This window comes from Erinaceus europaeus, chromosome 10, assembly GCF_950295315.1.
Source record: "Erinaceus europaeus chromosome 10, mEriEur2.1, whole genome shotgun sequence".
NCBI lineage: Eukaryota > Metazoa > Chordata > Mammalia > Eulipotyphla > Erinaceidae > Erinaceus > Erinaceus europaeus.
The window spans coordinates 49,887,107-49,912,777 of NC_080171.1; the positions used below are offsets into that span (position 1 = coordinate 49,887,107).

Here is a 25,671-nt window from a genome sequence, read left to right on the forward strand (position 1 = left end):
TCAATCAAAGTAGATAAGAGCTAGTATTGTATTTCTTTCACTTACACACACACACACACATACACACACACACACACACACACACACAGACACACACACTGGGTCTCACAAACTGGTTCAATTTCTTGTCATGTTCACATTCAAAAGAAGCAACTATACAATTACTATCTGACAACAGCACATAAAGATGGTGCCAGTCTCATGACAGGCCTACTTAATACATTAGTGGCTCTGGCACATTCTGGAAGCATCAACAGTCAATGACCTTTGAAATATCTCACCTCACCTCAAAATGTGCTTTTTCTCAGTGTAGTCAGTGGGGTATAAACTGGCAGACTTCCCTTTTACAACCATTGAGCTCCTCCTTCCTAAGTAAACTTGTAACAAAGCAGGAATTGTTAAAGATTATTCACTTTGAAAGCCTGTGAGGTAAAACACAGGTTGCTGGCATGAACATGTGCCAAGGAAATGAAGCTAGTGCAAAGACAGGATCAGCATGAGCAAAGACATGGGACAAGGAATGCACACAAAACTTCAGCACTCCGCTGAAGCACAAGGTGTATAAAAGAAGTGAGCAATGAACTTGGAAGGGCAATTCGGGCTTATTTTATGGACAACCTTAAACATCAAAGTCTGGGCTTGATTCAGCAGGCAACAGTGAATCCTTGCAGTGATCTGAGCAGATGGGTGGACAAATCAGGGTTACATGAAAGATAGAGAACTCTAAAAGCACCACATGGAGTACCAGAAAAAGAAGGCAGAGAAAAGGCTAGGAAGTTTGAACTCCTATACTTCTATACTACGTAGTCTTCATATTAAGCACCTTTCAAATTCTAAACAGTATATTGAAATATCTGCTTAATTTTAAAAACAATGTGCTAGCCATGAAAGAACAGGGCTGTTCCCCATTAAATCCAAGAAAAGTTTAATTAAATAAACTCACTCCTGCAGACAAACAGCCACTCAAGGATATAAATGAAAATTACTAAGGGGTAAAAACAAATCATATACCAAAGCAACAATGTTTTGACATGCTCCCTTGAACACAAAATCTGTTTGGGTTGTAGTGACAGCCAAACTCAACAGAAATAAAATGTAACAATTTATAAAAGTCTTATTTCTTCACTCCAATTGATTTATTCTGAGTAGTTCCTTAAGACTCAAAATGAGCTGTTCAGACTTTATGAGTAGGTACCTGCCAAAACATTTAATTACAAATTTCTAGTCTACTTAAAAAAACGTATTCATGATGCACTGAAATATTAAGTGCATCTTTAGATATAGAAACCAAAATAAAACTGTATTTTGGAGTAAGCTATGCTCACAATCGAAGTTTTGTTTTTTAATTAAGATGTAAGACTTTATTTTTTAGAACAATTTTAGGTTCACAGAGAAACTGAACAGAAGGTATTTCCTTCTTCAGAGGATATCCTACATGACTCTGCCCTCACACATGCATTGGCCTGCTCTCCACTAACATTCTCATCAGCATAATACACTTGTTAAAAACAAATGAGCATCAGTTGATGCGTGGCCTGGTGGTGGCACATCCAGTTAAGTGCACATAGTACTAAGTGCAAGGACCTGGGTTCAATCCCCCTACTCCCTACCTGCATCAAGGATGCTTTATAAGCAGTGAAGGGGGTCTGCAGGTATTTCTCTCTCCCTCTTTATCTCCCTCCCTCTCATCTCTTGGTGATGTATCTCTAGGCTCTATGAATTTGGACAATTGTACAGTGAAATGTATCTAATACTAAAATCCTAGACTGTTATCATTACCTTAAAAATCACCTGTGCTCTACCTAGAACTCCTCCCTCAACCCTTGCCAGTCATTCACCTTTCAGTGTCTTCATAGCTTTGCCTTTAGAATCATCTAGTCTTTTTTCAGAATGACTTCTTTTACTTGTAATATGCATTTAAGGTGCTTCCCAAGGTTTTGTGACTTGATCGCTCATTTCCTTTTAGTGTCTGGATGTGCCATACTTTTATCAATTCACCTACTCAAGGAAACTATATTTGCCTATAAATTTTAGCAATTATGAGAAAAAGCATATTTTGACACCCAAATGCTGGTTTTCATGAAGACATAAATTTTTAGCTCCTCTGGGTAAGTAATCAAGGAGATTAACTTTTGGCAATAGGAGATTTAGTTTTGGTCCAAGGAATGGCTCAGTGGATAAAGCACTGAATTCTCAAACATGAAATCTTGAGTTCAACCCCTGGCAGCACATGTACTAGAGTGATATCTGGTTCTTTCTCTCTCCTCCTATCTTTCTCATTAATAAATAAAATTAAAAAAAAAAAAACTTAAAAAAAAGAAACTACTGGGAGTTGGGTGGTAGTGCAGCGGGTTAAGCGCAGATGGAGCTAAGCACAAGGACTGACTAAGGACCCCGGTTCGAGCCCCCGGCTCCCCACCTGTATGGGAGTCACTTCACAGGTAGTGAAGCAGGTCTGCAGGTGTCTATCTTTCTCTCCTCCTCTCTGTCTTCCCCTCCTCTCTCCATTTCTGTCTGTCCTATCCAACAATGATGACATCAATTACAACAATAATAAAAAACAACAAGGGCAACAAAAGGAATAAATAAATAAATAACACAAAAAAGAAACTACTAAACTGTCTCTAAAGTAAACTGTACTTTTATTTATTTAATGTTTTTACATTCCCATCAGCAATGAGTGAGAGTTACTGGAGTTTTGTTTTTGGACTTTTGTGAGGGTTTTTTTTTTCTTTCTATCCTTGCTATTTGGTGTTATCAGTGTTCTGGATTTTGAACATTCTAATATAATGTGTGGTGATATCACAACATTTTTGTTCTGTTTATTTTTTTAAAAATCAGTAAAAAGTAATTTTCTTCTTTATTCTACTGTCTAAAATGTGATGTCCAAAAGTAGTATTTCATATATAAGAACACAGTACCATCTGTTTCTAAGATGTTTAATAAAGGAATAATTCAACCTTCCTCATTCATATGTGATGTATTTGTCCCATTTTCTATCTACCTACAGAAGAAAGTAGTAATTACCAGGGACAGCATTGTGGCTTAGAGAAAGACAGATCAGGTTCGAACCCAACCCTGCTCTCCTAGGCAATCTTGGGTCATTCATTTAATATCTTAGCTCCTACTTTATAAAGAGGAGGTAATAAAGATTAGATAATGTTAAGCATCTAGTACAATGCCTGATCTATAGCTAGATTTTTTTTTTTTTTTAGCTAGAACTTTTAATGAGCCACTACGTTACTTTTTTTTTAAATTATTCATTCTTCTTTTACCCAAATATGGCATGTCATTCTTCCAGAAACTAAGGTTAAAAAATAACAACAACAGGGTATTGGGCTATAGCGCAGCAGGTTAAATGCATATGGCATGAAACTCAAGGACCAGCATAAGGATCCCGGTTTGAGCCCCCAGATCCCCAAATGCACGGGGTGTCACTTCACAAGTGGTGAAGCAGGTCTTCAGGTGTCTATCTTTCTCTCCCCATCTTTGTCTTCCCCTCTTTTCTCCATTTCTCTCTGTCCTATCTGGCAACAACAACATCAATAACAACAACAACAGTAACCACAACAATGATAAAAACAAGAAGGGCAACAAAACAAAAAAAAAAAAAAAAGGAAAAAAATAACAACAAACTCAAGCACCAGCCTTCATATTGCCAAACAAAAAGGAAAGCAGGGCGCAATTAATCACTGAAGGAAAGGTTTATAGAGGAGAAAAAAGCAAAATATAAAAGAAAGAATTAAATTTCTTTGGGTCACATTTAACTTCCCAGTGACATCGATTAGTGAACTTATAGAACTACTAAGGGAATACTTACAGATTTCCAAAAAAAAAAAAAAAGGAAAAAATGAAGACATCCTTAAATATGGCTTCTTAGAAGTCAACTTCTAAAGAAAAAGAAGATAAGCTTTGGGTGCCTATGGTCATCAAACACCTTTCTACTCTATGATGGTTTTTAGGGTGGACATCACACAGGACAATCCTCTCCCGCAATCAGTACTCTAGTCTCATATGTGAAAATGATCCCAGGTCCTCCAGTACCCATAAGAAGCTGGAAGATACCTCACCAAATAGGGTGCCTGCAAGTATTTCCATGCATGTGATTCATATTCAAGCCCTGGCATCAATGGGAGGTATTATGGCAATGGAGAAAGCTTCCCAATTACAGAAGCCTTCTGTACCCCAAAAAGTATCTTGGTCCATATACTCCCCGAAAGGGAGAAATGTTAGGGGGAAATGGCCAGAGGGCTCTGAACTCCAACTCTATAAGGACCCAGAGAAAGAAGAGGAAAAAAGGAAGGACATTTAGAAGTAGCAATAGGTATAGGTGTGACTTAAAAAGGAAAAGAAGGGGCTGGGTGGTGATGCACCTGGTTGAGTGCATGTGTTACAATGTGCAGGAGGAAAGCTTTGTGAGTGTTGATACAGCGATTCAGGTGTCCTCTGTCTCTCTCCCTCTCTATCTCTCTCTTTCCTCTCAATTTCTTTTTTTTTTAATATTTATTTATTTATTTATTTCCTTTTTGTTGCCCTTGTTATTTTTATTGTTGTAGTTATTGTTGTTGATGTCGTTGTTGGATAGGACAGAGAGAAAAGGAGAGAGGAGGGGAAGACAGAGAAGGAGAGAAAGATAGACACCTGCAGACCTACTTCACTGCCTGTGAAGCGACTCCCCTACAGGTGGGGAGCCAGCGGCTCGAACCAGGATCCTGCCGCCGGTCCTTGCGCTTCGCACCACGTGCGCTTAACCCACTGCGCTGCCGCCCGACTCCCTCCTTTCAATTTCTGGTGGTCTCTATCCAATAAATAACTAAATAAAGATAATTTTAAATAATTTTAAATTAAAAAAAGAAAGGAAGAGAAGGCATGACCATAGGAAAAACGGACAAGTATATATAAATATAGAGAGATAGTTATAAAGATAATAGTCAACCCATATCTGCAACCTTGGGAGAACTACTGTGGCTTCCATTGGAGGGAATGGGGATCCATAACTCTGGTGGTGGGAATGGCATGGAATTCTACCCCTGTTATCTTATAATTTTGTAAATCAAGATTAAGTCACTAATAAAATTTTTAAAAAGAGAGAAAGCTTCAGTGCTATGGTATTCATTCCTTTATCTCTCTCGCTGCTCGCTCATTCTCTGTGTCTATCTGAATGAAAAAGAAGAAAATTAATAATAATACCCTTCAAAATAAATATAAACCAGCCTTTTGCAGAAAGTTGCACTGTCTAAATGCTTTCACTTTTCAAACCCTTAGGCCCACTAATTCTATTTAATCCCTCTAGTAGGATTCTAGAGATACTTCAAAAATGCATAAAAACATACGTACAAAGATCTTAGGACAGTATTATTTATAGCAATGAAAAAATTAAAACAACATAACTTTCCTTCAATAGAGAATAAACAAGTAATTTACAGCACCACATCTCACAGAATACTGCTATTGATACATTTAACTGGTATGAGGGGGAGGATCACATTGTGTATAGCATGTATCATGTGATTCTATACATGCATCATTAAAGAGATAAATGATAAACTTCAAAAATTCTATATACCTCATACATATGCTTATATATACACACAAAAAGTCTGCTAAGCTTTAAAATCAAATACTAACAATGGCTACTTCAGTAAGTATGATGGGGAGGAGGAAAAGTATTTATTTTATATAATATGCTGTTTAGTGGTTCAAAGAAAGGGAAAAAAAAACTTTTCATAGCTCTTACCTTCAGTTAGCTGTTCTAATGATCCTCTAGAAAGAATACTTGAGAAAGTTTCTACAACTGTGCATTTTTTCCTATATCTGTATAGAAAAAACAGAAAGGAAGATGGGGAGTAGGAAGAAAGAAAGAAAGAAATACATAAATCGGGCTGAGTTCATTTCAGTTGGCATTTTTTCTATCATGATGAGACCAAAGAGTCAGTAAGGTAGAGCTCTAGATGCTAAAGTCTGCAAGATCATTTTCTTTCCTGTTTTGATCATTATTATTGTTCCACCACTCTGGGATGACCTTTTCAGATAGAAAGAGAGAGACAAAGAGAAAGATACCACAGCACTGAAGCTTCCTCCAGTGTGGTGAGGGTTGGGCTAGAGCCCGGGTGGTACACATGACCCAGCTCCCAGCACCAGGCTGGCATTCTGTGAGCACTAGACGCATGCCCACTAGCCAAGAATGAGAAGAACCTACACAAAACAGTGAACACTAGCTCTGCTAATCAATACAACTTTGGAAAGAGTCTTCGCAGGCTAAGAACAGACTTAAGAAAACAGTATTGGGAGGTTCTGTTGATTTATGTGCTGCCAATATAATCACTAAAGGCACTAGCATATCAGTATTAAAATATCTCTACAGTTTCAGAGTGCAGGACCTGTATGTGTGAGGTTCCTTCTACCTTCAGTCCCCAGCACTTCATGTAGCAAAGATCACTCTGATTGGTGGGCTGGTTGGCATCGCTCCCTCTCTCTCTTTTGCCTTCCCTTTTTTTCTTGTAATATATATATTAATCTCCATTTCTAATTTATAGCTTTTCTAGGACCTACCTATATACCTACGGAGAAAAGGTTAAAATAAAAGTGAAAATTTATCTCATTTTTACCAACCAAAAATGCTTAAGTATACTTTTTTAACAACAGCAAAAAGGCACTCCCTTCTGAATAAGTGGCACCTCCCACACAAAAAGATGCAGTCCTTCCTTGGACTGGCTTAGCAGGTGGTACTCAGGCGACAGCCATGAGAAGCCAGAGAGATGCTTGTTACAAAAAAAAAAAAAAAAAAAAACAACTCCCTCAGCCTTTGCCTAGAGTTCAAGTTATCAGAAAGAAAGGTAGAAGACATAGTAGTGTTTGGCCAAACAAAAATCACAATGCAATTTCTAGCAAGATAATTTTGACTCTATTGTATAAAATTACGAGACTAGGAAATGTTGAACTCCAAGCCATTTTATACAACTGTGACCAACTTTGAACAAAGAGTTTTGAATTGGGCAAAACACATTCAGTTTGTTAAACCAGCAAAAAGGTCCGCAGTCACGTCTTAAGTATCAACGACTCAGTCCGTACCTTTGGCAGGTTTGTAAGGCGTCTCTCATAGCAGATATGCCATTCTGGATATCCTGTTGCTCAAAGGTCATGACAGCCTGCAACACCACAATGGTGCTGTAGCCTAAGGCATGATACATGCTTTCTTTAGCACTGGGGAGAACACAGGGAATTAATACATCTCAATTCAACTGAAGAGAATTCAGGTCTTATCTGACACCAGTCACAAGAAGTCCTAGTAAATTCATGTTGTGAGTTTCACAGTAACAACCTTTGCTCTTGAATGACAATCACTGAAATTATATAGCCTGGGAACATCGTAACCTAAGGACCTCAATTTTCAAGGACTGTCCAATTTAAGTTACTCAAGGTTGGAACAAAATTCAACAATGTGTTTTTCTCCTGTTTCAGCACAAGGGGGCAGTCTGCGGATTCAATTCCTAGACAGTGTTAAAAAGCAAATCAACTTTCCCCCAGTTGAACAAGGGGGCTCTAGCTCCTGTGATAACTACTAAAATGAAAAACCACTAGAAATGTATTTTGTAACAGAACGATTCTACTGGTTTCTGAAACATGAAGGACTGTTAAATGTTCCCTCACTTCTCCCAGTCAGAAGTCAAGACTTTCGCAGTAAATTAGGTTAATCACAATGGCCCCTAGATAACCTATCTAACCTACATCTATCATCTGGGTTCCTCATCAAAATTTAACAAGTCAGATTATCAAGTCATCAGCTAGTTCTACTAGCAGGCATTCCAAATTCTCAGGAAAGTAAAACCTCACTACTTCTTTTTCAAAATTTCTTAAACTGTTAAATCTTAAGCTGATTCATTTTATAAGATTTAAAATATCTTGGAGCAGTGAGTCATTGGTGGTGTCTATAGCCAAATTGAAAAAAAAAACAATAATAAACAACCCCAATATCAATAAAAATGATTTAAAATATCTAATCATGGTTTGTTTTTAATTCATATATAATGCACAACAGATTGCTGTTCCACAAAATAAGTGCAGGCCATATTGTCCTTCCCTCACCCCATGGAAGCAGTCTAAACAGCCTTTGGTAACCTGCAGTTTGTTGAGGGCAAAAACTGTTCAAAAGAACTGCAAGAAGTAAGAGCAGCCTAAAAGTAATCAGTAACTGTGACATTAAACCTTGCTCTGTAAGCCAAAAGTTCCTACAAAAAAAAAAGAAAAAAAAAGAAACCATTCAAGAGCCAGTAGGGAGGTATGTTTAGCAGTGACACATGAAAAAAGATCAGGTAATATAAACCTTGGTGAGGGCCAGCATTTGTACACCTGGTAAAGTGTATACTTTAGCCAATACATAAAGAACTGGGTTTAAAATTCCATCTCCACTTTCAGGGGTGGAGGGGGAGAGGACTTTACTCGTGATAAAGCAGTACTGCAGCTGTTTCAGTCTTTCACTCTCTTTCTCTTTCATATAAAAAAGAAAAGAAAAGAAAATGCATATTGATCAAATGTAATACTAATTTTTTTATTACAAATTATGACCAGCTGGGGGTCAGGGACAGACAAAAAGGGGAGACTTATTTTAATTAAAAAGCAAAGGAGGAATGGAGTGGTGGTACAATTCTGACCATGTGCAAAGACAAATGTTCAAGCCCCTGGTCCCCATCTTCAGAGAACAGTTGCACAAGCAGTGGAAGTGCTGTAGGTGTCTCTCCTGTTTCTTCGCCGCCCCCCCACATTTATCACTTGAGTATCAAAAAGAAAGAAGAGAAAACAATGGCAGCAGGAATCTTTGCATTATGCAGAAATGGAGCCCCTGTGGGAGCCCCTGAGGTAAACAAAAAGGCAGCGGGGGGGGGGGGGGGGGGGGTCAGGCACAGTGGGTTAAGGTGGCGCAAAGTGCACATAAGGACACCGATTCAAGCTCCGGCTCCTCACCTGCAGGGGAGTCGCTTCACAAGCATTGAAGCAGGTCTGCAGGTGTCTATCTTTCTCTCCCCATCTCTGTCTTCCCCTCCTCTTACCATTTCTCTATGTCCTACCCAACAACAATGACATCAATAACACTACAGTAATAATACAACAATACAATAAAACAATAGTAACTATAACAATAAAACAAGGGCAACAAAAGGGAATAAATAAATATTAAAAAATCTTTAAAAAAAAAAAAGGAAACATATGGGCAGGCTGACTGAAAGACAAAAAGGAAGAAAAGATTAAGCAGAGAGAAAACAAGAGGCAGATAAGGAAAGGGAAATATGAGAGACTATCAGAGCAGAAAGAGAAAGGCAGAAAACAGACAAAGTACAGATTCTGACTCAACTATTGGACATCACACTGAGTAATTTCCTTAGGCCACAGATCATCATCTGTTTTCTCATCTGCTCCTCATATCTGAAATGTGAACAGACAACAGCTCTTCTGAATCTTAACAGACTTCACATTAAGTTAAACTCCTCAGTAGATAAATTAATTTCACCTCAGTAGGTAAATTAATTTGCATGACTCAAAGTCACTGTGCAAAGTCACATCAACTTACTGATTAATTATTCAAATGAATGAGTGTTCTACATATGCACCCAAGGGACCCTCTAGAAAACTTATATGAAATTTAAGCTTCATCCAAGTAAATTAATATTTAGGAACACAACATTAGATTCTGTTAGTAAAGTTAGAATTCTGTCAGTTAAGTTGGAGATTGTGGTCAAAGTGGAATTTCATGAGAAGACTGAGCACAAATTATGCTGCTACATTTAAAAAATGAACAGGTATTATTAGTTAAATTAAAAAGTTTAAGTTGTCTATCACAAAACAATGTGCCCCAATGATATTTTATTCTCTTATACTTATTTTTAGCATTTGAAATTTGCATGCTATATTTCACTGAAGAAAATAAAATGAAGCCCTATAAAACTCTATGGACCATGACAATATTTCAAGAAGTATAGAAATTAAAATATGTGGTCTGAGAGGTGGCTCAGTGGACAAGGCATTGGACTCTCAAGCATGTGGTCCTGATTTCAATACCCAGGAGCACATGTACCAGAGTGATGCCTGGTTCTTTCTCTCTGTCCTATCATTTCTCATGAATAAATAAATAAAATATTTTTTAAAAATTAAAATATAAGAAAATCAAAATTTTCTATTGATTAAATTTGAAAAGTATAATCCTTAACTGGGTTAAACTTGGCTAACAGTAAGGGGTCTCGAGCAAATTAGCTCACAAATACTTAAGTGGAAATGCAGATAAATTGGCTAGCAAGATAGGATATGAATGTGATTACAACATATTACCCCAGAGCATGCCACTCTTGCATATTATTTTGAATTAAATTTGAGAAATAGCTAGTGCAAGAATGGCATTCTGTGGTGGGGAAGGTGGCTCAGTGCGAGTTCACAGGATTTGTATATGTGAGGACCCAGGTTCAATTCCCTCACTGCATATGTCAGAGTAGCAGCCTGGCTGACATCTCTCAGTCTCTCTCGTGAAAAAAAAAAAAGTTAAAGCCACTCTGATGCTCCTTTGTCCCTCAAATCAGAAAATAAGTCTCCCCTGTAAAACACAGTTCCATATACCAAGAAGTAGAGTGACAATTTCTAACCAGAAACAGATTTTTAAGCCTAGGAGTCTATGTAACTAACAAAGCTTTTGTCATTTCTTTACTAACTTTTCACCACAAGTTCAAATTTCTTTGTCCTGTCAATTCTTCATGAATTTATTTTTTCTATTTCTAATGTGTATAAATTTCCTTCTTTGTTCCTTTCTTTAGATTACACTTTTAGATCTCATATTTCTGGGTCACTCATATATATATATATATATATATATATATATATATATATATATATATATATATATATATATATATATATATATATAATACATTAATTTTGCATTTCTCTTGTTAATCAGCCTTATGCCAGTTTGGTTATTAGACCAGTCAAGTAACCCAGAAGAAAAGAATGAAAAAGTTCCACATCCCTATAGCATCAAAACCAAAAAATTCTGGGGGAAAAAAAGTATTTTATTTAAACGAAAAAAAAGTTAATTACCAAGGTCGGAGCAATTCTAAGGCATCTGTGAATCTGTTATTTAGAAATAAGTTCAATGCCACTGCACATTCTTCTAGTCCAGACTTGAGATCCATCTTGCTTAATGGTGACCTAATGATCAAGAGAAAAAAAAAATACATAGAATTTCCATAGCTTTTACTATGAGCAATCTGTCACAGAGAGAGTTGGGTTTGTCTGATGGTGGAAGAAGGGGCTGTACTGCAGAGAAAGAGGACTGGAATTCTAACTTTGCCACTTAACTTGCCTGTGTCTTTATCCTCTGGAAGCCTAACTTTCACTAACTTTTCACTGGTAAACTAGAAATACTAATCTCTATCTAATTCATGGGAGTGTTGTCAAATAAAAAAACTCTTACTCTTAGCAGGCCCTAAATGAATGAACCCCCTCCCCATCCGACTGCAAATACCACCAACTGTAGGAACTACTCTTATTCCTGGGCAGAGTAGAGATGATTTTATTTTACTTTGATTAGGCAGAGAGAGGGAAAATGTACTTCTGAGTAAAATTATGCTTTTTCGAGAAACCAGAAAAGTTTGATTACTTCTGATTCTACTGAGTAGTCTTACAACTCTATAAATTATAAGTAACTGACACCAATGCAAAGTAATTATTGTCTACTGATGCATAAATTCTGTTCCGACTAAGTAAAGGTTCAGTTGACTTCCCTCTATCAGATTAGAAAGAAGCTAACATTGTTTGATTTAGCACATTACAGATAAATATGTGCTGTTGTATATCTCCTTCAACCCTAGCTATGCTCTAGTACTTTCATTAATAAATTAAACTCTGTAGCATACGTTCAATTTTAATTCTGTATGACTGGTGATTTAATTTTTTAATGTTTTATTTATTTATTTCTATGAAAGAGACACCAGATCACCTGGACCCTTGTGTATACAAGCTATGAACTCTACCTACTTAGCCACTTCCCCAGACTATAGGTTTCTTGGTGTTTTTTAGTATTTTGTTTTAATAATAGAAAGGTAAAGAAAGACACAGAGAGAAATGCTGGGCACTACTCAGCTTTGGCTTATGTCGGCACTGGGGATGCGAACCCAAGACCTTGTAGTCTATGTAGAAAAGTCTTTTACATAACCTTTATACTGTATCCCTGGCCCATGATTTAACTTTTTGAAGATCATCTGTTAATTATTTATGATTAATAAAAATGTTGCTGTTTAGAAGTAGAGTTACATCTAGAATATTTTGTGTAGCAAATTTTAACAGGAAAATATTGGGCTGTCAACAAAGTCTACGTCTTTTTTTTTAAATTTTTTAAAAATCATCTTTATTTATTTATTAGCTAGGGACAGGCAGAAATTGAGAGGAAAGGGGATAATAGAGAGGGAAAGAGACAGACACCTGCAGCCCTGCTTCACCACTCGCAAAGCTTTCCCCCTGAAGGTGAGGACCAGGGGCTTGAACCTGGGTCCTTGCGCATCGTAACATCTGAGCTCAATCAGGTGTGCCACCACCTGGCCCCAAGCCTACATTTTTCTATGCAAAAATGTGTCATGACTTTTGCAATAACCCAATATTTCAGTAAGTTAAAGGAATAATACAGTGATTTCGTTAAAGTTGAGTTTCTATGCCACCAATCTGTCTGAAATGATTCTTCAAATGTGTCAACAAAACCCCACATCAGTTAAAACTTCTGAACCAGAAAGTGTTCTAAAGGGCTGACTTGCAATGTCCCTCTGTACTAAGATCTACCTTCTCAGGACTGGTTCCATCTTATTACTCAGAATTCACTTTAAAAAGCACCAATTCAGGGAGTCGGGCTGTAGCGCAGCGGGTTAAGCGCAGGTGGCGCAAAGCACAAGGACCGGCATAAGGATCCCGGTTCGAACCCCGGCTCCCCACCTGCAGGGAGTCGCTTCACAGGCGGTGAAGCAGGTCTGCAGGTGTCTATCTTTCTCTCCTCTTCTCTGTCTTCCCCTCCTCTCTCCATTTCTCTCTGTCCTATCCAACAATGACAACAACAATAATAACTACAACAATAAAACAACAAGGACAACAAAAGGGAATAAATAAATAAAATAAATATAAAAAAACATACATAAAAAAAGCACCAATTCAAACAGGACTCCCCCAACCCACACTTTGCTCACTGCTTTATTTGTTTTATCTGCTCTATCGCCACCTAAATGATCTTGTGCCTGTATTTGCAGGTATGTTTGTCACTTTCCCCTTTCCATTACATAAATGCAACAGGATCATTTAAACCACTGCTGTGACACCAGTGTCTTGGATGGTATCTAGAACCTAGTTCATACTCAGTGAATACTACCTGGTGGGTAAAAAGGTAGAGACGCACTGCACCAAAATGGAATTATTCCTCATGCTCAGAGTTAGAAAGCAACTCTTTTCCCACCTGCAGGGGGCAAGCTTTGCAAGTGGTGAAGCAGGGCTGCAGGTGCCTCTCTGTCCCTCTCCCTCTCTATCCCCCCCTCTCAATTTCTGGCTGTCTCTATCCAATAAATAAAGATAATAAATTTTAATGCTTAAAAAATACAACTCTCCTTCTAAGGGAGCACAATAATAAACTAAGCGGAGGGTGGAACAGAAGTAAGAATTGAGATGGTTGGTTTGATATATCAACTTGACTAGGTTAAGAGATATCTACACACCTGGCAAAATATTTCTGGACTTTCTAAGTGAACTGAGAATAGCAGATGGCACTGTCCACTGTGGGTAATCTTCTGAGGGCCAGAAATATTTGTTCACAAAGGCAGAAGAAAGGTAAATTTATGTTCTCTCCCCGAGCTGAAACATTTGTGCTTCTGCTCCTCGAGTCTTCAGGTTCAGACTGAATTGCATATTGGTTTTCCTAGGTCTCCAACTTTTAGACAGATCATGGGGTCTCTTAACTTGCATAATTATAAGAACCAATTCCTATAATGAATCTTCTCATATGTATGTCCTACTAATCCTATTTCTCTCGAAAAGTCTGCCACACATAATTACTCTGCCTTTATATTTCTAGTGAATGAAGTGACCAAATGAGAATACAAGGAATTCACAAAGCTTTCACTGCAAAAATTTTCCCATGAAGGTTGCTTGCTATCTATCATTTTATCTCCAAATTCTAACAGTATTACCTGAACAGCTCGAGAACCATCCTCACTGTCCAGTCTAATTTCACTGTCATTTGCTGCCTGGCATCTGCAGACACATTTCTCTCTCTATCCCTTACTCCATTGGCCCCCAGTGGAATCCCCACTAATATTTATGGAGTTCTAACTGGTAGCAGGTCCCCTTCTGGGTGCTAGGAATACAGCAATGAATGATTTACACAGGATCCCAGCTCCCAGGGAAATCTTTTATTATCTTAGGGATAATAAAAGTCATCTTAGCCTAAAATGAGTAATCTGGGAGAAAAGATGGAGAAATAGGCTCAACATTCATGATAGGAGGCACAAAGAAGGCCCCAATAGATGATATCTAAGTGCTAAAACAAACAAACAAAAAAATGGAGTCAGCCACCTAGATATATAGAGAAATGAGGGGAAGATTCTAAACTGGGGATTTAGTGAGTAAACCAGAGAACAGAAGGAGGACAGGAGATACCACGGTGACAGAGAATGGATTTTTTAATCCCAAGGGCAAAAGAAAATACTTTGGCTCAGAATTTCACACTCCCTTTATTTTTAATTGATTGACTGACTGGTTGATTGGATAGAGACAGAGATAAATGGAGGGGAGGAAGAGAGGGAGAGAATAAGGGAGACATTCCTTAGCATTGGTTCATCATTGATGAAGCTTCCCCTACAAGTGGGGACAAGTGGTTTGAATCAGTGTCCTTGTGCATTGTAACTTGTGTGATTAGTGGGTGTTCCACCACCCAAACCCATCCCACTCCTTTTTAAATTACTGATTCCCTTCAACTACCAGGTTTTCCAGTTTACCTCTCACCTGTTCTCTTAATATTTACTCCTACCAGTTCTCTCCAGTTACAGCTCACCCTTTATTACCAGGAAATGAGCTGTGGGCAGATACTGGTCTCTCACCAAATATCCACCTCTGCATCTCAGCTGTTAACACAAGTCACCTGGTAGGATGCGTTCTAATCACATCCAGCTTACAGGGGTAAAAGAAGTGGGAGACCAGTACCCCCAAACACAAAAAAACAAACTCTTCCAAGCAGTAAACCAAAATGTTTACATTGATATAAGACACTACTGACCCTCAACAAAACTATATATTCTGCAAGGAATGAGCACAAGAGAGCAATCATTTGTTTGTTCGTTTGCTTGTTTGTTTTTGCTACCAAGGTTATCACTGGGGCTCAGTATCTGCATGACTCCACTGGGTAGCTATTTTTTATAGAGACTGAGAGAGGGAAAGAGGAAAAGACAGGCAGAGAGACGGGGAGAAACCTGTAGCACTGCTCTCCTGAATCTTACTCCATGTAGCTAAGTATAGAGACTTGAAGTTGAGTCCTCAAGCAAGGTAGCACGTGTCTTCTATAAGGTGTGCCACTGCCTGGTCCCTGAGAAAGCAATTTAAATAGCAACCAGGACCCTACAGCACTCCTGGGAGTCCGTTGTTCTTTTCCATTTCTACTGACATCACATTATCAAGACTCTCATCACCTAATGACCTTGACCTCATCTTGATCTCATCACATCAAGTCCAAATTCTGAAACACTCTTCAAGAATACCTTCCTATTACAGATTTGATTCAGGGATTCTCAAACTTCAAAGTGATTGCAATAGACTCAGCTAAAGGGCTTATTAAAATACTGCTTAATCCCATCTCCCAGAGTTTCTGATTTGTAGGCATGGGGCAAGCCTAACAACTTTCCAGGTACAATTAATTCTGGTTTTTTTTTTGTGTGTGTGTGTGTATGTGTGTGTGTGTACCAGTGCACTGAGAAGCTCTGGTGTATGGTGGTGCTGGGACTTCGAAGCTTCAGGCATAAGACCCTCTTAGCATAACAATTATGCTATCTACTCCAACCCCTAATTCTGCTTTAATTCATTCTGGATACCATTCTCATGCTACCTTCCTAAAACAGGTGTTCATCATACTGCCTCCTTAGACATAAAATGACTAGCCTGCTACATGAAGTTCAAAATATTCAAGTTCCTGAAATTGTGTCACCACCACATCTCCCCAACCAGACTTGAAAGATGAGCTATTTAAAAACAACCAAGTATCTTGTAAGGTGGCTTATCAGCACAGCATCTGCCTTGAGCCTGACATGATACAATGAACAGACTCCTGGACTGTCAATCAGAAGTCAAGATGTCATTCTCCAGCTAGAAAGTCACTTATCCTCACCCCAGTCCACTCCTAAAATACCCTCAGTGTTACTGTGATTTATAATATATATATATTTGGTCTTTGTTCCCATTCTAAACAGTGACAGTCATAAAAAGCACTATTATCAATGAGGTAACATTTGGACCTCACCTAAGGATGGGGCCTGGTTGCCAAGCAACCTTATGATTAGAGGGTAGGAACTTTCCATTCCACCAACCCCCTTGAGTTCCAAAGAAAGGATTAAATCTGCAGATGGAATTGATTACCAATGACCAGCGATTTGATGACCTTGGCTATATACTGAAGCCTCCATAAATGAGAGTCCACAATTGTCTATCCTCCCCTTGAAGCAGTGAGCTAAGGCAGGTTCTAACCCAGCACCATCACCATCCTCACAAGAGAAACTTGTGATTTAGAAGGGAAAATTCCAATGCAGTCCATAAAAATAAATAAATAAATAAATAAATAAATATTAAAAACCTATGCCAGGGACCAAACCCAGGACATCACAAATGCAAAGCATATTCTACCACTGAGCTATAGCATTTGTTTAATATAATTAAATTTTTTAAAAATGCTTAAAGGGAGTATTACCTGAAAAGTAAAATTTACTTTTGTTTCCAAGTTTTAACATTTTATTAAGTATTTATCAAGAGAAACTTATCCCTTAGTCCACATATTCATCATTTGTATTCTGTGAAAAATTCTCATGAACGTCAACCCAGAGAATGATTTACATTTCAAAATCACTTTGTACTCTGACAGATACCAGCCTTCTTTATCTCCTCAAAATCTCTTGTGGAATCGTTTCTACAGAAATCTGCACGTCTTCTTTCTTGGTTTAGTCACAGCAAGCTTATTGAAAGCTACAGTCCCATAAGTATAATCAAATCAAGCTCTAAAAATACACACACACACACACACACAGTATATATACATATTTATACTCTTGTCAGCACAAATGTCCTTCCAAAATAAAGGGGCAATGACTGGTCTTTCAGCAGCCATTTTGTTTCTGCTTGTATGTAATCATGCCACCTATTGACTGAGTCCCTTAGCCTCTTTGAGCTTTCTTTCCTAATTTGTAAAATGGGCTATACTCCTATCAAAGCCTCTTCGCAGCCCACCAGTTAATAAAACGCAAAGTCCTATTCTGGCATCAGCATTATAATTAACATACCCAAAACATTTGCATTCCCTTCCTGACCTGCTCACATTAGATGTTCCATGCTGTCCAGATGCCTTTTTTGTATCAAATGATGCACAATGATGACTGCTTGTGGCCATGGTTGATCGAGATCTATTAATTAAAAAAAAAAGGTGTTTATTTCAGTGTCTTACAGGAAAGATCTACACAAATAAAAGTATGCGGCAAAGCTCTTATTTAGTATACCTCACCTCCATTTTCTAACGATTTTGATAATCAGTTAACAAAAGTATGTTGTGAGCTAAATATTCCCAAAGCACAACCCACATAAAATAAGTTTATTTTTATTCTAGTACATGGAAGCATAAAAAATTAATCAAAATTACCTCACAGTACTCTAGCCATTAGTCCAATATCTAATTATATGTAATATAGTATATATTAACTATATATATATATTACATTATAATGATGCCACACATATCTTCCCAGCTCTTTTCCCAAGCAAATCTACAGATTTATTAAAACATATTTTAAAAAATTTACTTATAAACACTATTTATGTAGTGGGATAGCATTATAGAAGAAAAAATGTTTCTTAACATTCTAATGGTCTCTTGTTGAGTCTGAATATTAAATAGCTAAATGGGCCAGGTGGTAGTCACCTGGGTGAGTGCACAGATTACAGTGCTTAAGGACCTGGGTTCAAATCTGTGGTCCCCACCTGCAAAGGGGAAGATTCCTAAGTGGTGAAGCAGTGTTGCAGGTGTCTCTATATATCTTTATTTCCCTATGTTCCTCTTCCTTCTCAACTTTCCTGTTCTCCATCGAAATAAATAAATTTTTAAAAAATTAAACAGATAAAAACAGAATAATGGGGGGAAGCAATGATTTGCATGCTATACACATATATTAAGTTCTGCTTTTTTTTTTTAAGTTGCGTATCAAGGGTTTTATTAAGGATAGAGTGCACACTTTGCCATATACACGAATCAGGTTTGAGGTCCTCACACCACATGGGAGCACCATGCACAGCACTAGAGGAAGCTTCATGAGCAATGGAGTTCTGCTAAAATTTATTAAGTTCTGTTAAAATCAAGTTTGTTGTGTCAGATTAATGTACAGATGTTTGCTGTACCAGAAATGCATTTATCAATTACATAAATTATTGTCTAATGCTTATTTCATCAAAAAACCTATTGTCTCATTTTTATAAGAAAAATTTCAAATATATAAGAAAAAGAAAGTCAGTTCTTAAGTGTCTGGTTTTTCTAATTTTGCCTTTTTCTCTTTCCTACATTGATAACATGTCTCAATGTTATTTTAAGTTTTGAACCTAAAATAACTATAATGAAACATTCTTGAACTTCTTTCAAAAGTACTTCATTACATAGTCCCTAATGGTCTTAACCTGATTTTTAAGGTATCTACCTTTGCAGAAAATAACCCATGATCCATTTCTTATTGGAAGCGACTGGCTCTCACCTGAAGTTTAGAAGTAACACTTAGTAGGCACTATAATGAATTTTCTGAACTAATCTCATTTCTATGTTTGGCAAATCAGAAAATTTCTGTGCATTGAGCCTTTGTGAATTACAGCAAGCTATCTGCCAAGTGTTGCCTCACCCTTTATGCAAGGGGACTGACAGGTCAAGGAAGAGAAAACAATAAAAAAAAAATATCAATTAAGGGAATATAACAGTTCTCTGTATTAGTCTCACACTTCTTTGCTAGGTTTCTAATTATTGCAAAATAAACTATTTTAAAGACAGTTTACATGACCCTGTGGCAAACAGCAATGGCAGAGATCAAATGGGAATAGCCACTCAACCTCAGATACCACCAATGGCAGTGAATAATGCTAAGTCAGGGTTATACCAACAGGTCCTGCCTTCACGGGTGCTTTTGTGGCAACAGCCACCAACACAGAGGTTGATGCAAAGGCATTTCAATGAAGGTGTCAAGCAGAGACCAATACACAGAGTGAGGCATCTTCCCTGCATGTAGATGCTAAGGGAGAGGGAAGAAGAGACCTTTGAAGAAGATGTAGGCCTGATGCAAAGCATAGGCTTTTCTTCATTAGACATTTCTTTCTCACTCCCTCCCAGAAAATCAGAGTCACTCCAAAAGAGTTTTGAACTAACGGTGCCATCCTTTGTTGCTAAGAATGGTTGTTATTCCTTCCTGATGAGTAGAGTTCTAAGCCAAAAGAAAAGTCATTGAAAAGAACAGACATCCACTTCCATATATATAGTTTAAAATGTATAGCCAGAGACGTAGCTCACCAGAGAGAACACATGCCTTGACATACACACTGGCTGAGTTCCAACCCTGGCACCATATGACAATACTATGGCACTGGGGGTAGCTCTGGTGTTGTAATGCCCCACCATCACCACCACTACCAATTTTCTGCCTCTCACAATCTATCTGAATGAAAAGGAGTAGTGAAATCATGCATGCACAATGCCCCAGCTACACACACAGAACAATAATTAAAATATGTTTCAGATCTTATTCACTAGAGAGGGCAGAACTAACTGGCTTTCTCTAGGAAAAAGAACTACCACTACAGATGTTGTTTTCCCTGCCCATGGCCACAACTAATCACTGACAGCTGGAAACTAAAACCACAGTCTGCATCTTTCCAAATTCTTTCTTTAGGCAAAGCAAATTGTACTCCCTCATATTATTTCAACAAACCACAGTGGAATGTAAGATTGGCGAGAGATGTATAGTTCCTGTTTCAGTTTACTGACTTACCTTCTTAATTTTTTCTTTGTTCTCTTCATTAATGATTTAACAGAGAGGTACAAGATTATAAAATAGCATGGGTATAGTTCCACACCACTGACGTTCTGTGCCTGCTCCCTACAGTGATAACCATCATAGGTCTCCTGAGATCTTAAAGACAGGTTGGCCAGATTTTTTTTTCCAGTGTATGTGTTTCAATTCTCTACATTCCACTTTTAAGTGAGCCTTGATTTTTTTTTTAACTTAAAAAATATATCCAAGATATAGTTCACCCAGTAGAACACTATATAAGGACACCATGCATAGAGGAAGCTTCTCAAGCAATAGCACAGTACTGTGGTATCTCTACTTCTGTCTTTGTTTTTCCTTCTCTGTCTCTCACCCTTACCTGGGGGTATAGGGTTGGGGGGGGGTAGGAGATAAAAGTGTCTGTCAGGACTAGTAGAATCATGCAGGCATGAAGCCCCAAGGAAGCCCAAGTTGAAAAGAGAAGGGAGACACACTTTCTTTTTGGAGGATCTTCTTATTTCTACAGAAATTCTTCTAGCTTCTACCTGATAACTTTCTCGCCGCTCACCTTTAACGCTTTCAAAGCAGGATTTCATAATGTGATTTAGGAGGAAGCATGCAGAATGCCGGGTTTCAGACCTAGGTGTGCCAATCCCCTGCAAACAATGTGAGGCTTTTGTTTAGTGTTTTGCTGGCGAGTGAACCCAGTATTTAGCACACATATAGTACCTCTACTGAGAGGCTTCCCCAGCCCAATTTTTCTGCTTCTTTATTTCTTAGAGAGAAATGAAGGAGAGACAGAGAAAAGGAAGTCATTACAGTATGACTGTATCATCCACAGAGCTCACCTGGGGTCAGGGTTCCAACACAAGTCTCACGGTCAGCAAAGCATGTGCTCTACTGAGTAAATCATCTCCCAGTCCCTTGTTTCAGTCTGATTAGATGAAGGGCGTCAAAGAGCTGGATGGTGGTGATGAATTCATACAGTTATGAATGAATTTAATAGCATTGAACTGTCTACAAAAAAATGGCTAATTTGGAGGACTAATAGCTTAGTTGGTAGAACGCAAGACCTGAATGCCTGATCCCCAAGATTTGACAGCAGCATCACAAATTCCAGAGTGGTCTCTATCCATCTCTATCTTTCATAAGATATATTTTTAATAGGAAGATAGTCAATTTTATGTATTTTGCCACAGTAGAAAAAGAAATGACTGAACAATGAAGGAGGTAGATAAGTAGTAGACGTTTTTTTCAGATAAACAGAGAAAGAGGGAGAGAGGGAAAGACACTACAGTCCTAAAGCTTCCCCCAGTGCAGAACAGCCTGGGCTTGAACATGAGTCATGTGCAGGACAGACTAGATGCCTATGCCAGGTGAGCAATCTTGCCAGTCCCCCCCCAAAAGAATCTTTTTTTAAATCTTTATTTAATTTTACTATTATTATAGAGAGAAAGGGAAATTGAATGAGGGAGGGAAGATATAGGGAGAGAGGGAGAAAGAGAGATACCTGTTAATACTGCTTTGTCACTCATTAAGCTTCTCCCCTGTCAGTGGCAGTGGGGGACCTGAACCTAGGGCCTTGCAAATGGCTTGCACATGCCACCACCCAGCCCCAGAAAAAGAATTTTTTTAAAAAAATAAGTTATCCTCTCATCTACCTCATGATTCATGAATGGAAATAAATAAGTTGAAAAAATAAGTAAGTACCCCCCAAAGTCCTTTGTCAGACTAGGCATCTTATGGTACTTATGTAAGTCAAGGTAAGTGCCTGTGATTGAACTTTCACAGAGACCTTCATTCTCAGACAAAATATTTTCAATAAATGCAAGGGCTTTCCCCACAAATATCTACATGAAAGGCACAGAACTAGAAGGGAAAGCATATATACATTCAAGCAATTAACACCCAAAGCTTAGCTTTCTTTAGCTCTTTTAACATGTGACCACTTTCCTAGTTGGTGTACTATATTTAGTTACCCTGTGATATTAAGCTGGCACGCAAAATTGTTTGGTCTTATAGGAATGCTATTGCTTAAAAAAAAATTAAACAAACCTCAGCTAATTTTAAGGAGGAGTGATAGCACATAAGCCCGGTTTGTTAGACTGTGTAAAGGCTGGAATTCTGCCCCACCCATCAAGTAAGATGATAATGGATACAGACCCAAACCACAAGAGAAATTCAAATCTTACCCTATACTTCCCTGCTTTCTGAAATACAGCTACCTTTAATAGCTTAAAACAACATCATATAATATCTTGTTTAGTATCTAAAATGATCAGCAAATAATAGCATTCATTCTACTTGGTTGGTCACTAAAGGCTACCCACACCTGTGGACTGATAAAATATCAAAAGGAAAATAAAAAGTAAACCAGGCATGAAATTTACATCAAACTCATACTCATGAACTCTACCCATATCTGTAATTCTACTCTTTCTAAAACGAGTCAGAAACAAGTGTAAATGTGGTGTTAAACAGTGGAAAACAAGCGCAAAATGCTAGTGAGATCTCTAGGCATAAAGCAGAAAGGGGAAGAGAGAAAAAAAAAAAACTAACTAAACATTTCTCATGGCACCAATACCCAGGCACTGTGGCTTTCTTTCTTTCTTTTTCTTTTTTTTTAAAGGAAAGAGAGCACAATAGTTTTAAGGAGCAGTGACAAACAACTTTTACTAGGATAGAGTCCCAGCACTCTGAATAACCGTGGGTATCTAACTTTTCTTATCTGTAAAATGGAAATGACAAGATCAAATAGTATGATTATCACTGAAGACAGAGACAGATCTACCATAAGCTTTAGGCCTGGCACAGAACTTGCAAAAGAAGGTAACCAAACTGACTTTGTGAAAACTATGGAAGGGTTAGGGGTGAGGGGAGAACTTTGGTGGAGGGTGTCATGACTTAAACACACTATGTATGAGTATGAAAATACTCCTGACATCTTACAATTCTATAAAGCACTGTTAAATCACTAATAAAAATATTGTGTTTTTTTTTTAGTCTAGCTCCTTTTTTTCTTCCATAATGATATGAACGTAATGACTCAGCAAAACAGTGACTAAACTTCCTTCACAGCTTTGTTTAGGAAACCACAGAGCCTCAAAATAGCTGCGCCCACAGAATGCACGCTCAGACTTAAAGGGATGCAGAGGTTACATAGGCTCCTGTGCTGAATACAGACCCCAGATCAAATCAATGGGATTTACAGTTAACAATATTTATATACTTTCCTCATATTTGGGAGCCACTATTTTCCCTGATCCAGCTTTCTAGTCTTTTTTCCAACTATGACACCATCTCCCCAGACAATACCTTGGGGGTCCACCTGCATATTAGATGTCAGGCTCAGGCAAAAATTAGTCAAGTCATGGGCCCCTTGGAATATACCTACTAGCTTTTTCCAAAATGGAGATCCCAAATCTTCACCTGCAATATTCCAACCTTTAGGATCATGATTAGTCAACAATGTGTTCTGCTTTATATCGTAACTCTTTTTCAGCCACCAGGTTCCATATGCTACCATGATGCCAACCTGATTTCCCTGAGCAGAAAACCCCACCAATGTGTCCTGGAGTCCCACCTCCCCAGAGCCCTGACCCACTAGGGAAGAGACAAGCTGGGAGCATGGATTGGCCTGCCAACGCCCATGTTCAGCAGGGCAGCAGCTAAAGAAGCCAGACCTTCCACCTTCTGTACCCCATAATGATTCTGGGTCATACTCCCAGAGGGATAAATAAGGCTTTCAAGGGAGGAGATATGATACAGAGTTCTGGTGGTGGGAATTGTACACCTCTTATCCTATGGTCTTGTCAATATTTCCATTTTATAAATAAAAATTTAAAAAATTAAGCCACTTGCCAAAATAAAACTAAAAAAAGAGACTAAAAACTAGGTAAGTTGTATATATGTTGTTTCAGGTAAGCTTGTTGAGTGTCATTGGGTTAAAAAACAAAACATGTTTTCTATTCGAACAAAGATTGAGATCATTATCAATACAAACAGGGATGTATTATGTACAAATATATATATATATATGAAACACACATGAGTATGAGATGAACAATGTCTAGGAAGGAACAGTGCTTATTGATCCCATTCTAAGTACTATGATTTCTATCTCCTCACTTCACTCTCTCTCCATGCCTAAATTGAAAGAAGAGTACACAAATGGTTCCTAAGCCTAGCTACCCACAATCAACAGAGAAACCTGTACAAAACACAAGTTGCCTGACTCTACTGAATGCCCATTTGAGTACCAGCATATCACACCTAGAATCAACTCATTCCTGTGTAATCTTAAATTACATAACCTCTCTGTACAGTGGTATTACTGTCTTGTTAAAAGAGAGATAGTAACTATTATGGCTTAATGAAGAGGCACATACATAGAGTATCAGTTAATGACTGGCCTGGAGAAGATGGTTAGTAAAACTGACCTTTTTGTGTATTCTCACAGAACCTTGGGACTTCTCTGCCACAGCCCTTAAGAGATTCTACAGGGGAGGGCATTTCAGTCTTAATCTCCACCCCATTCATAGACGCCAACACAATACCCATGACAGTGCACAGCACCACAGCATTCAGTAAACATTCATTGAATTAATAACTATAATACACTATATATACTGGCATGTAGCATAACCAATTTCCAACTTTTCCCCACTAGACTGTGAACTTTTCCAAAGCAGGATTATTTCGTGTGTGTGTGTGTGTGTGTGTGTGTATGTGTGTTTATTTTAATGTAGTGACTACCACAGGCCTGTTAGACTAATTAAATTATTTCCAGAATATCTTTCTAGTGTAAACATTGTAAGATATTGTGACTTCAAAAGATCTGAGACAGATTACTTGTAACTTTCTGTATGTCTTACATTTATGTTCAGCTGCAAAGTACTGATACTTCTACAATCAAAACAATATCACAATTATAATAAAACTAGGTAATGTTTTAATACCCTCCTCACCTACTAATATATATGTGTGTATGTATATATATATATATATATATGTATGTATGTATGTATGTATGTATACACATATCCCATGAGAGTAGATAGAATATCTTGTTTAGCATCATAGTCCCAAGTCTGGCATGGACTTTGTAACAAATGTAAGCATTTGTTAAATGAATGAATTAAATGAATGAAGTAATGAAGTACTTTGCAAGTCTAAGGCAAGATTCTTTTTTTGAATTTTTAGTAATCGTCCCTAATTAAATTCGAAATTGCTAAAATTAGGTATGACAAAATGTTCAAAAAATAAAAACAGCAGATGTTTGATATCTGGGTGGTAAAGTTTCTTTCTTTTTTTTTTTTTTTTTTTTTCCTAAGCCTTGGTTCATTTTAAGTTGCAGGAAATCTTCCAAAGTACTGGCACCCACAAACTCAAG

The 25,671-nt window shown here is 37.8% G+C and overlaps 1 protein-coding gene across 1 annotated transcript in view; it reads right to left on the bottom strand.

Annotated features, from left to right (window-relative positions):
* The window catches only part of TTC39B (tetratricopeptide repeat domain 39B), a 140,910-nt gene that overhangs the window by 54,093 nt on the left and 61,146 nt on the right, over positions 1-25,671 (bottom strand). The window contains 4 exon segments of the mRNA XM_016193696.2: positions 5,738-5,814; positions 7,072-7,203; positions 11,080-11,190; positions 17,577-17,669. Of these exon segments, the coding sequence (XP_016049182.1) occupies positions 5,738-5,814; positions 7,072-7,203; positions 11,080-11,190; positions 17,577-17,669 (413 nt within the window).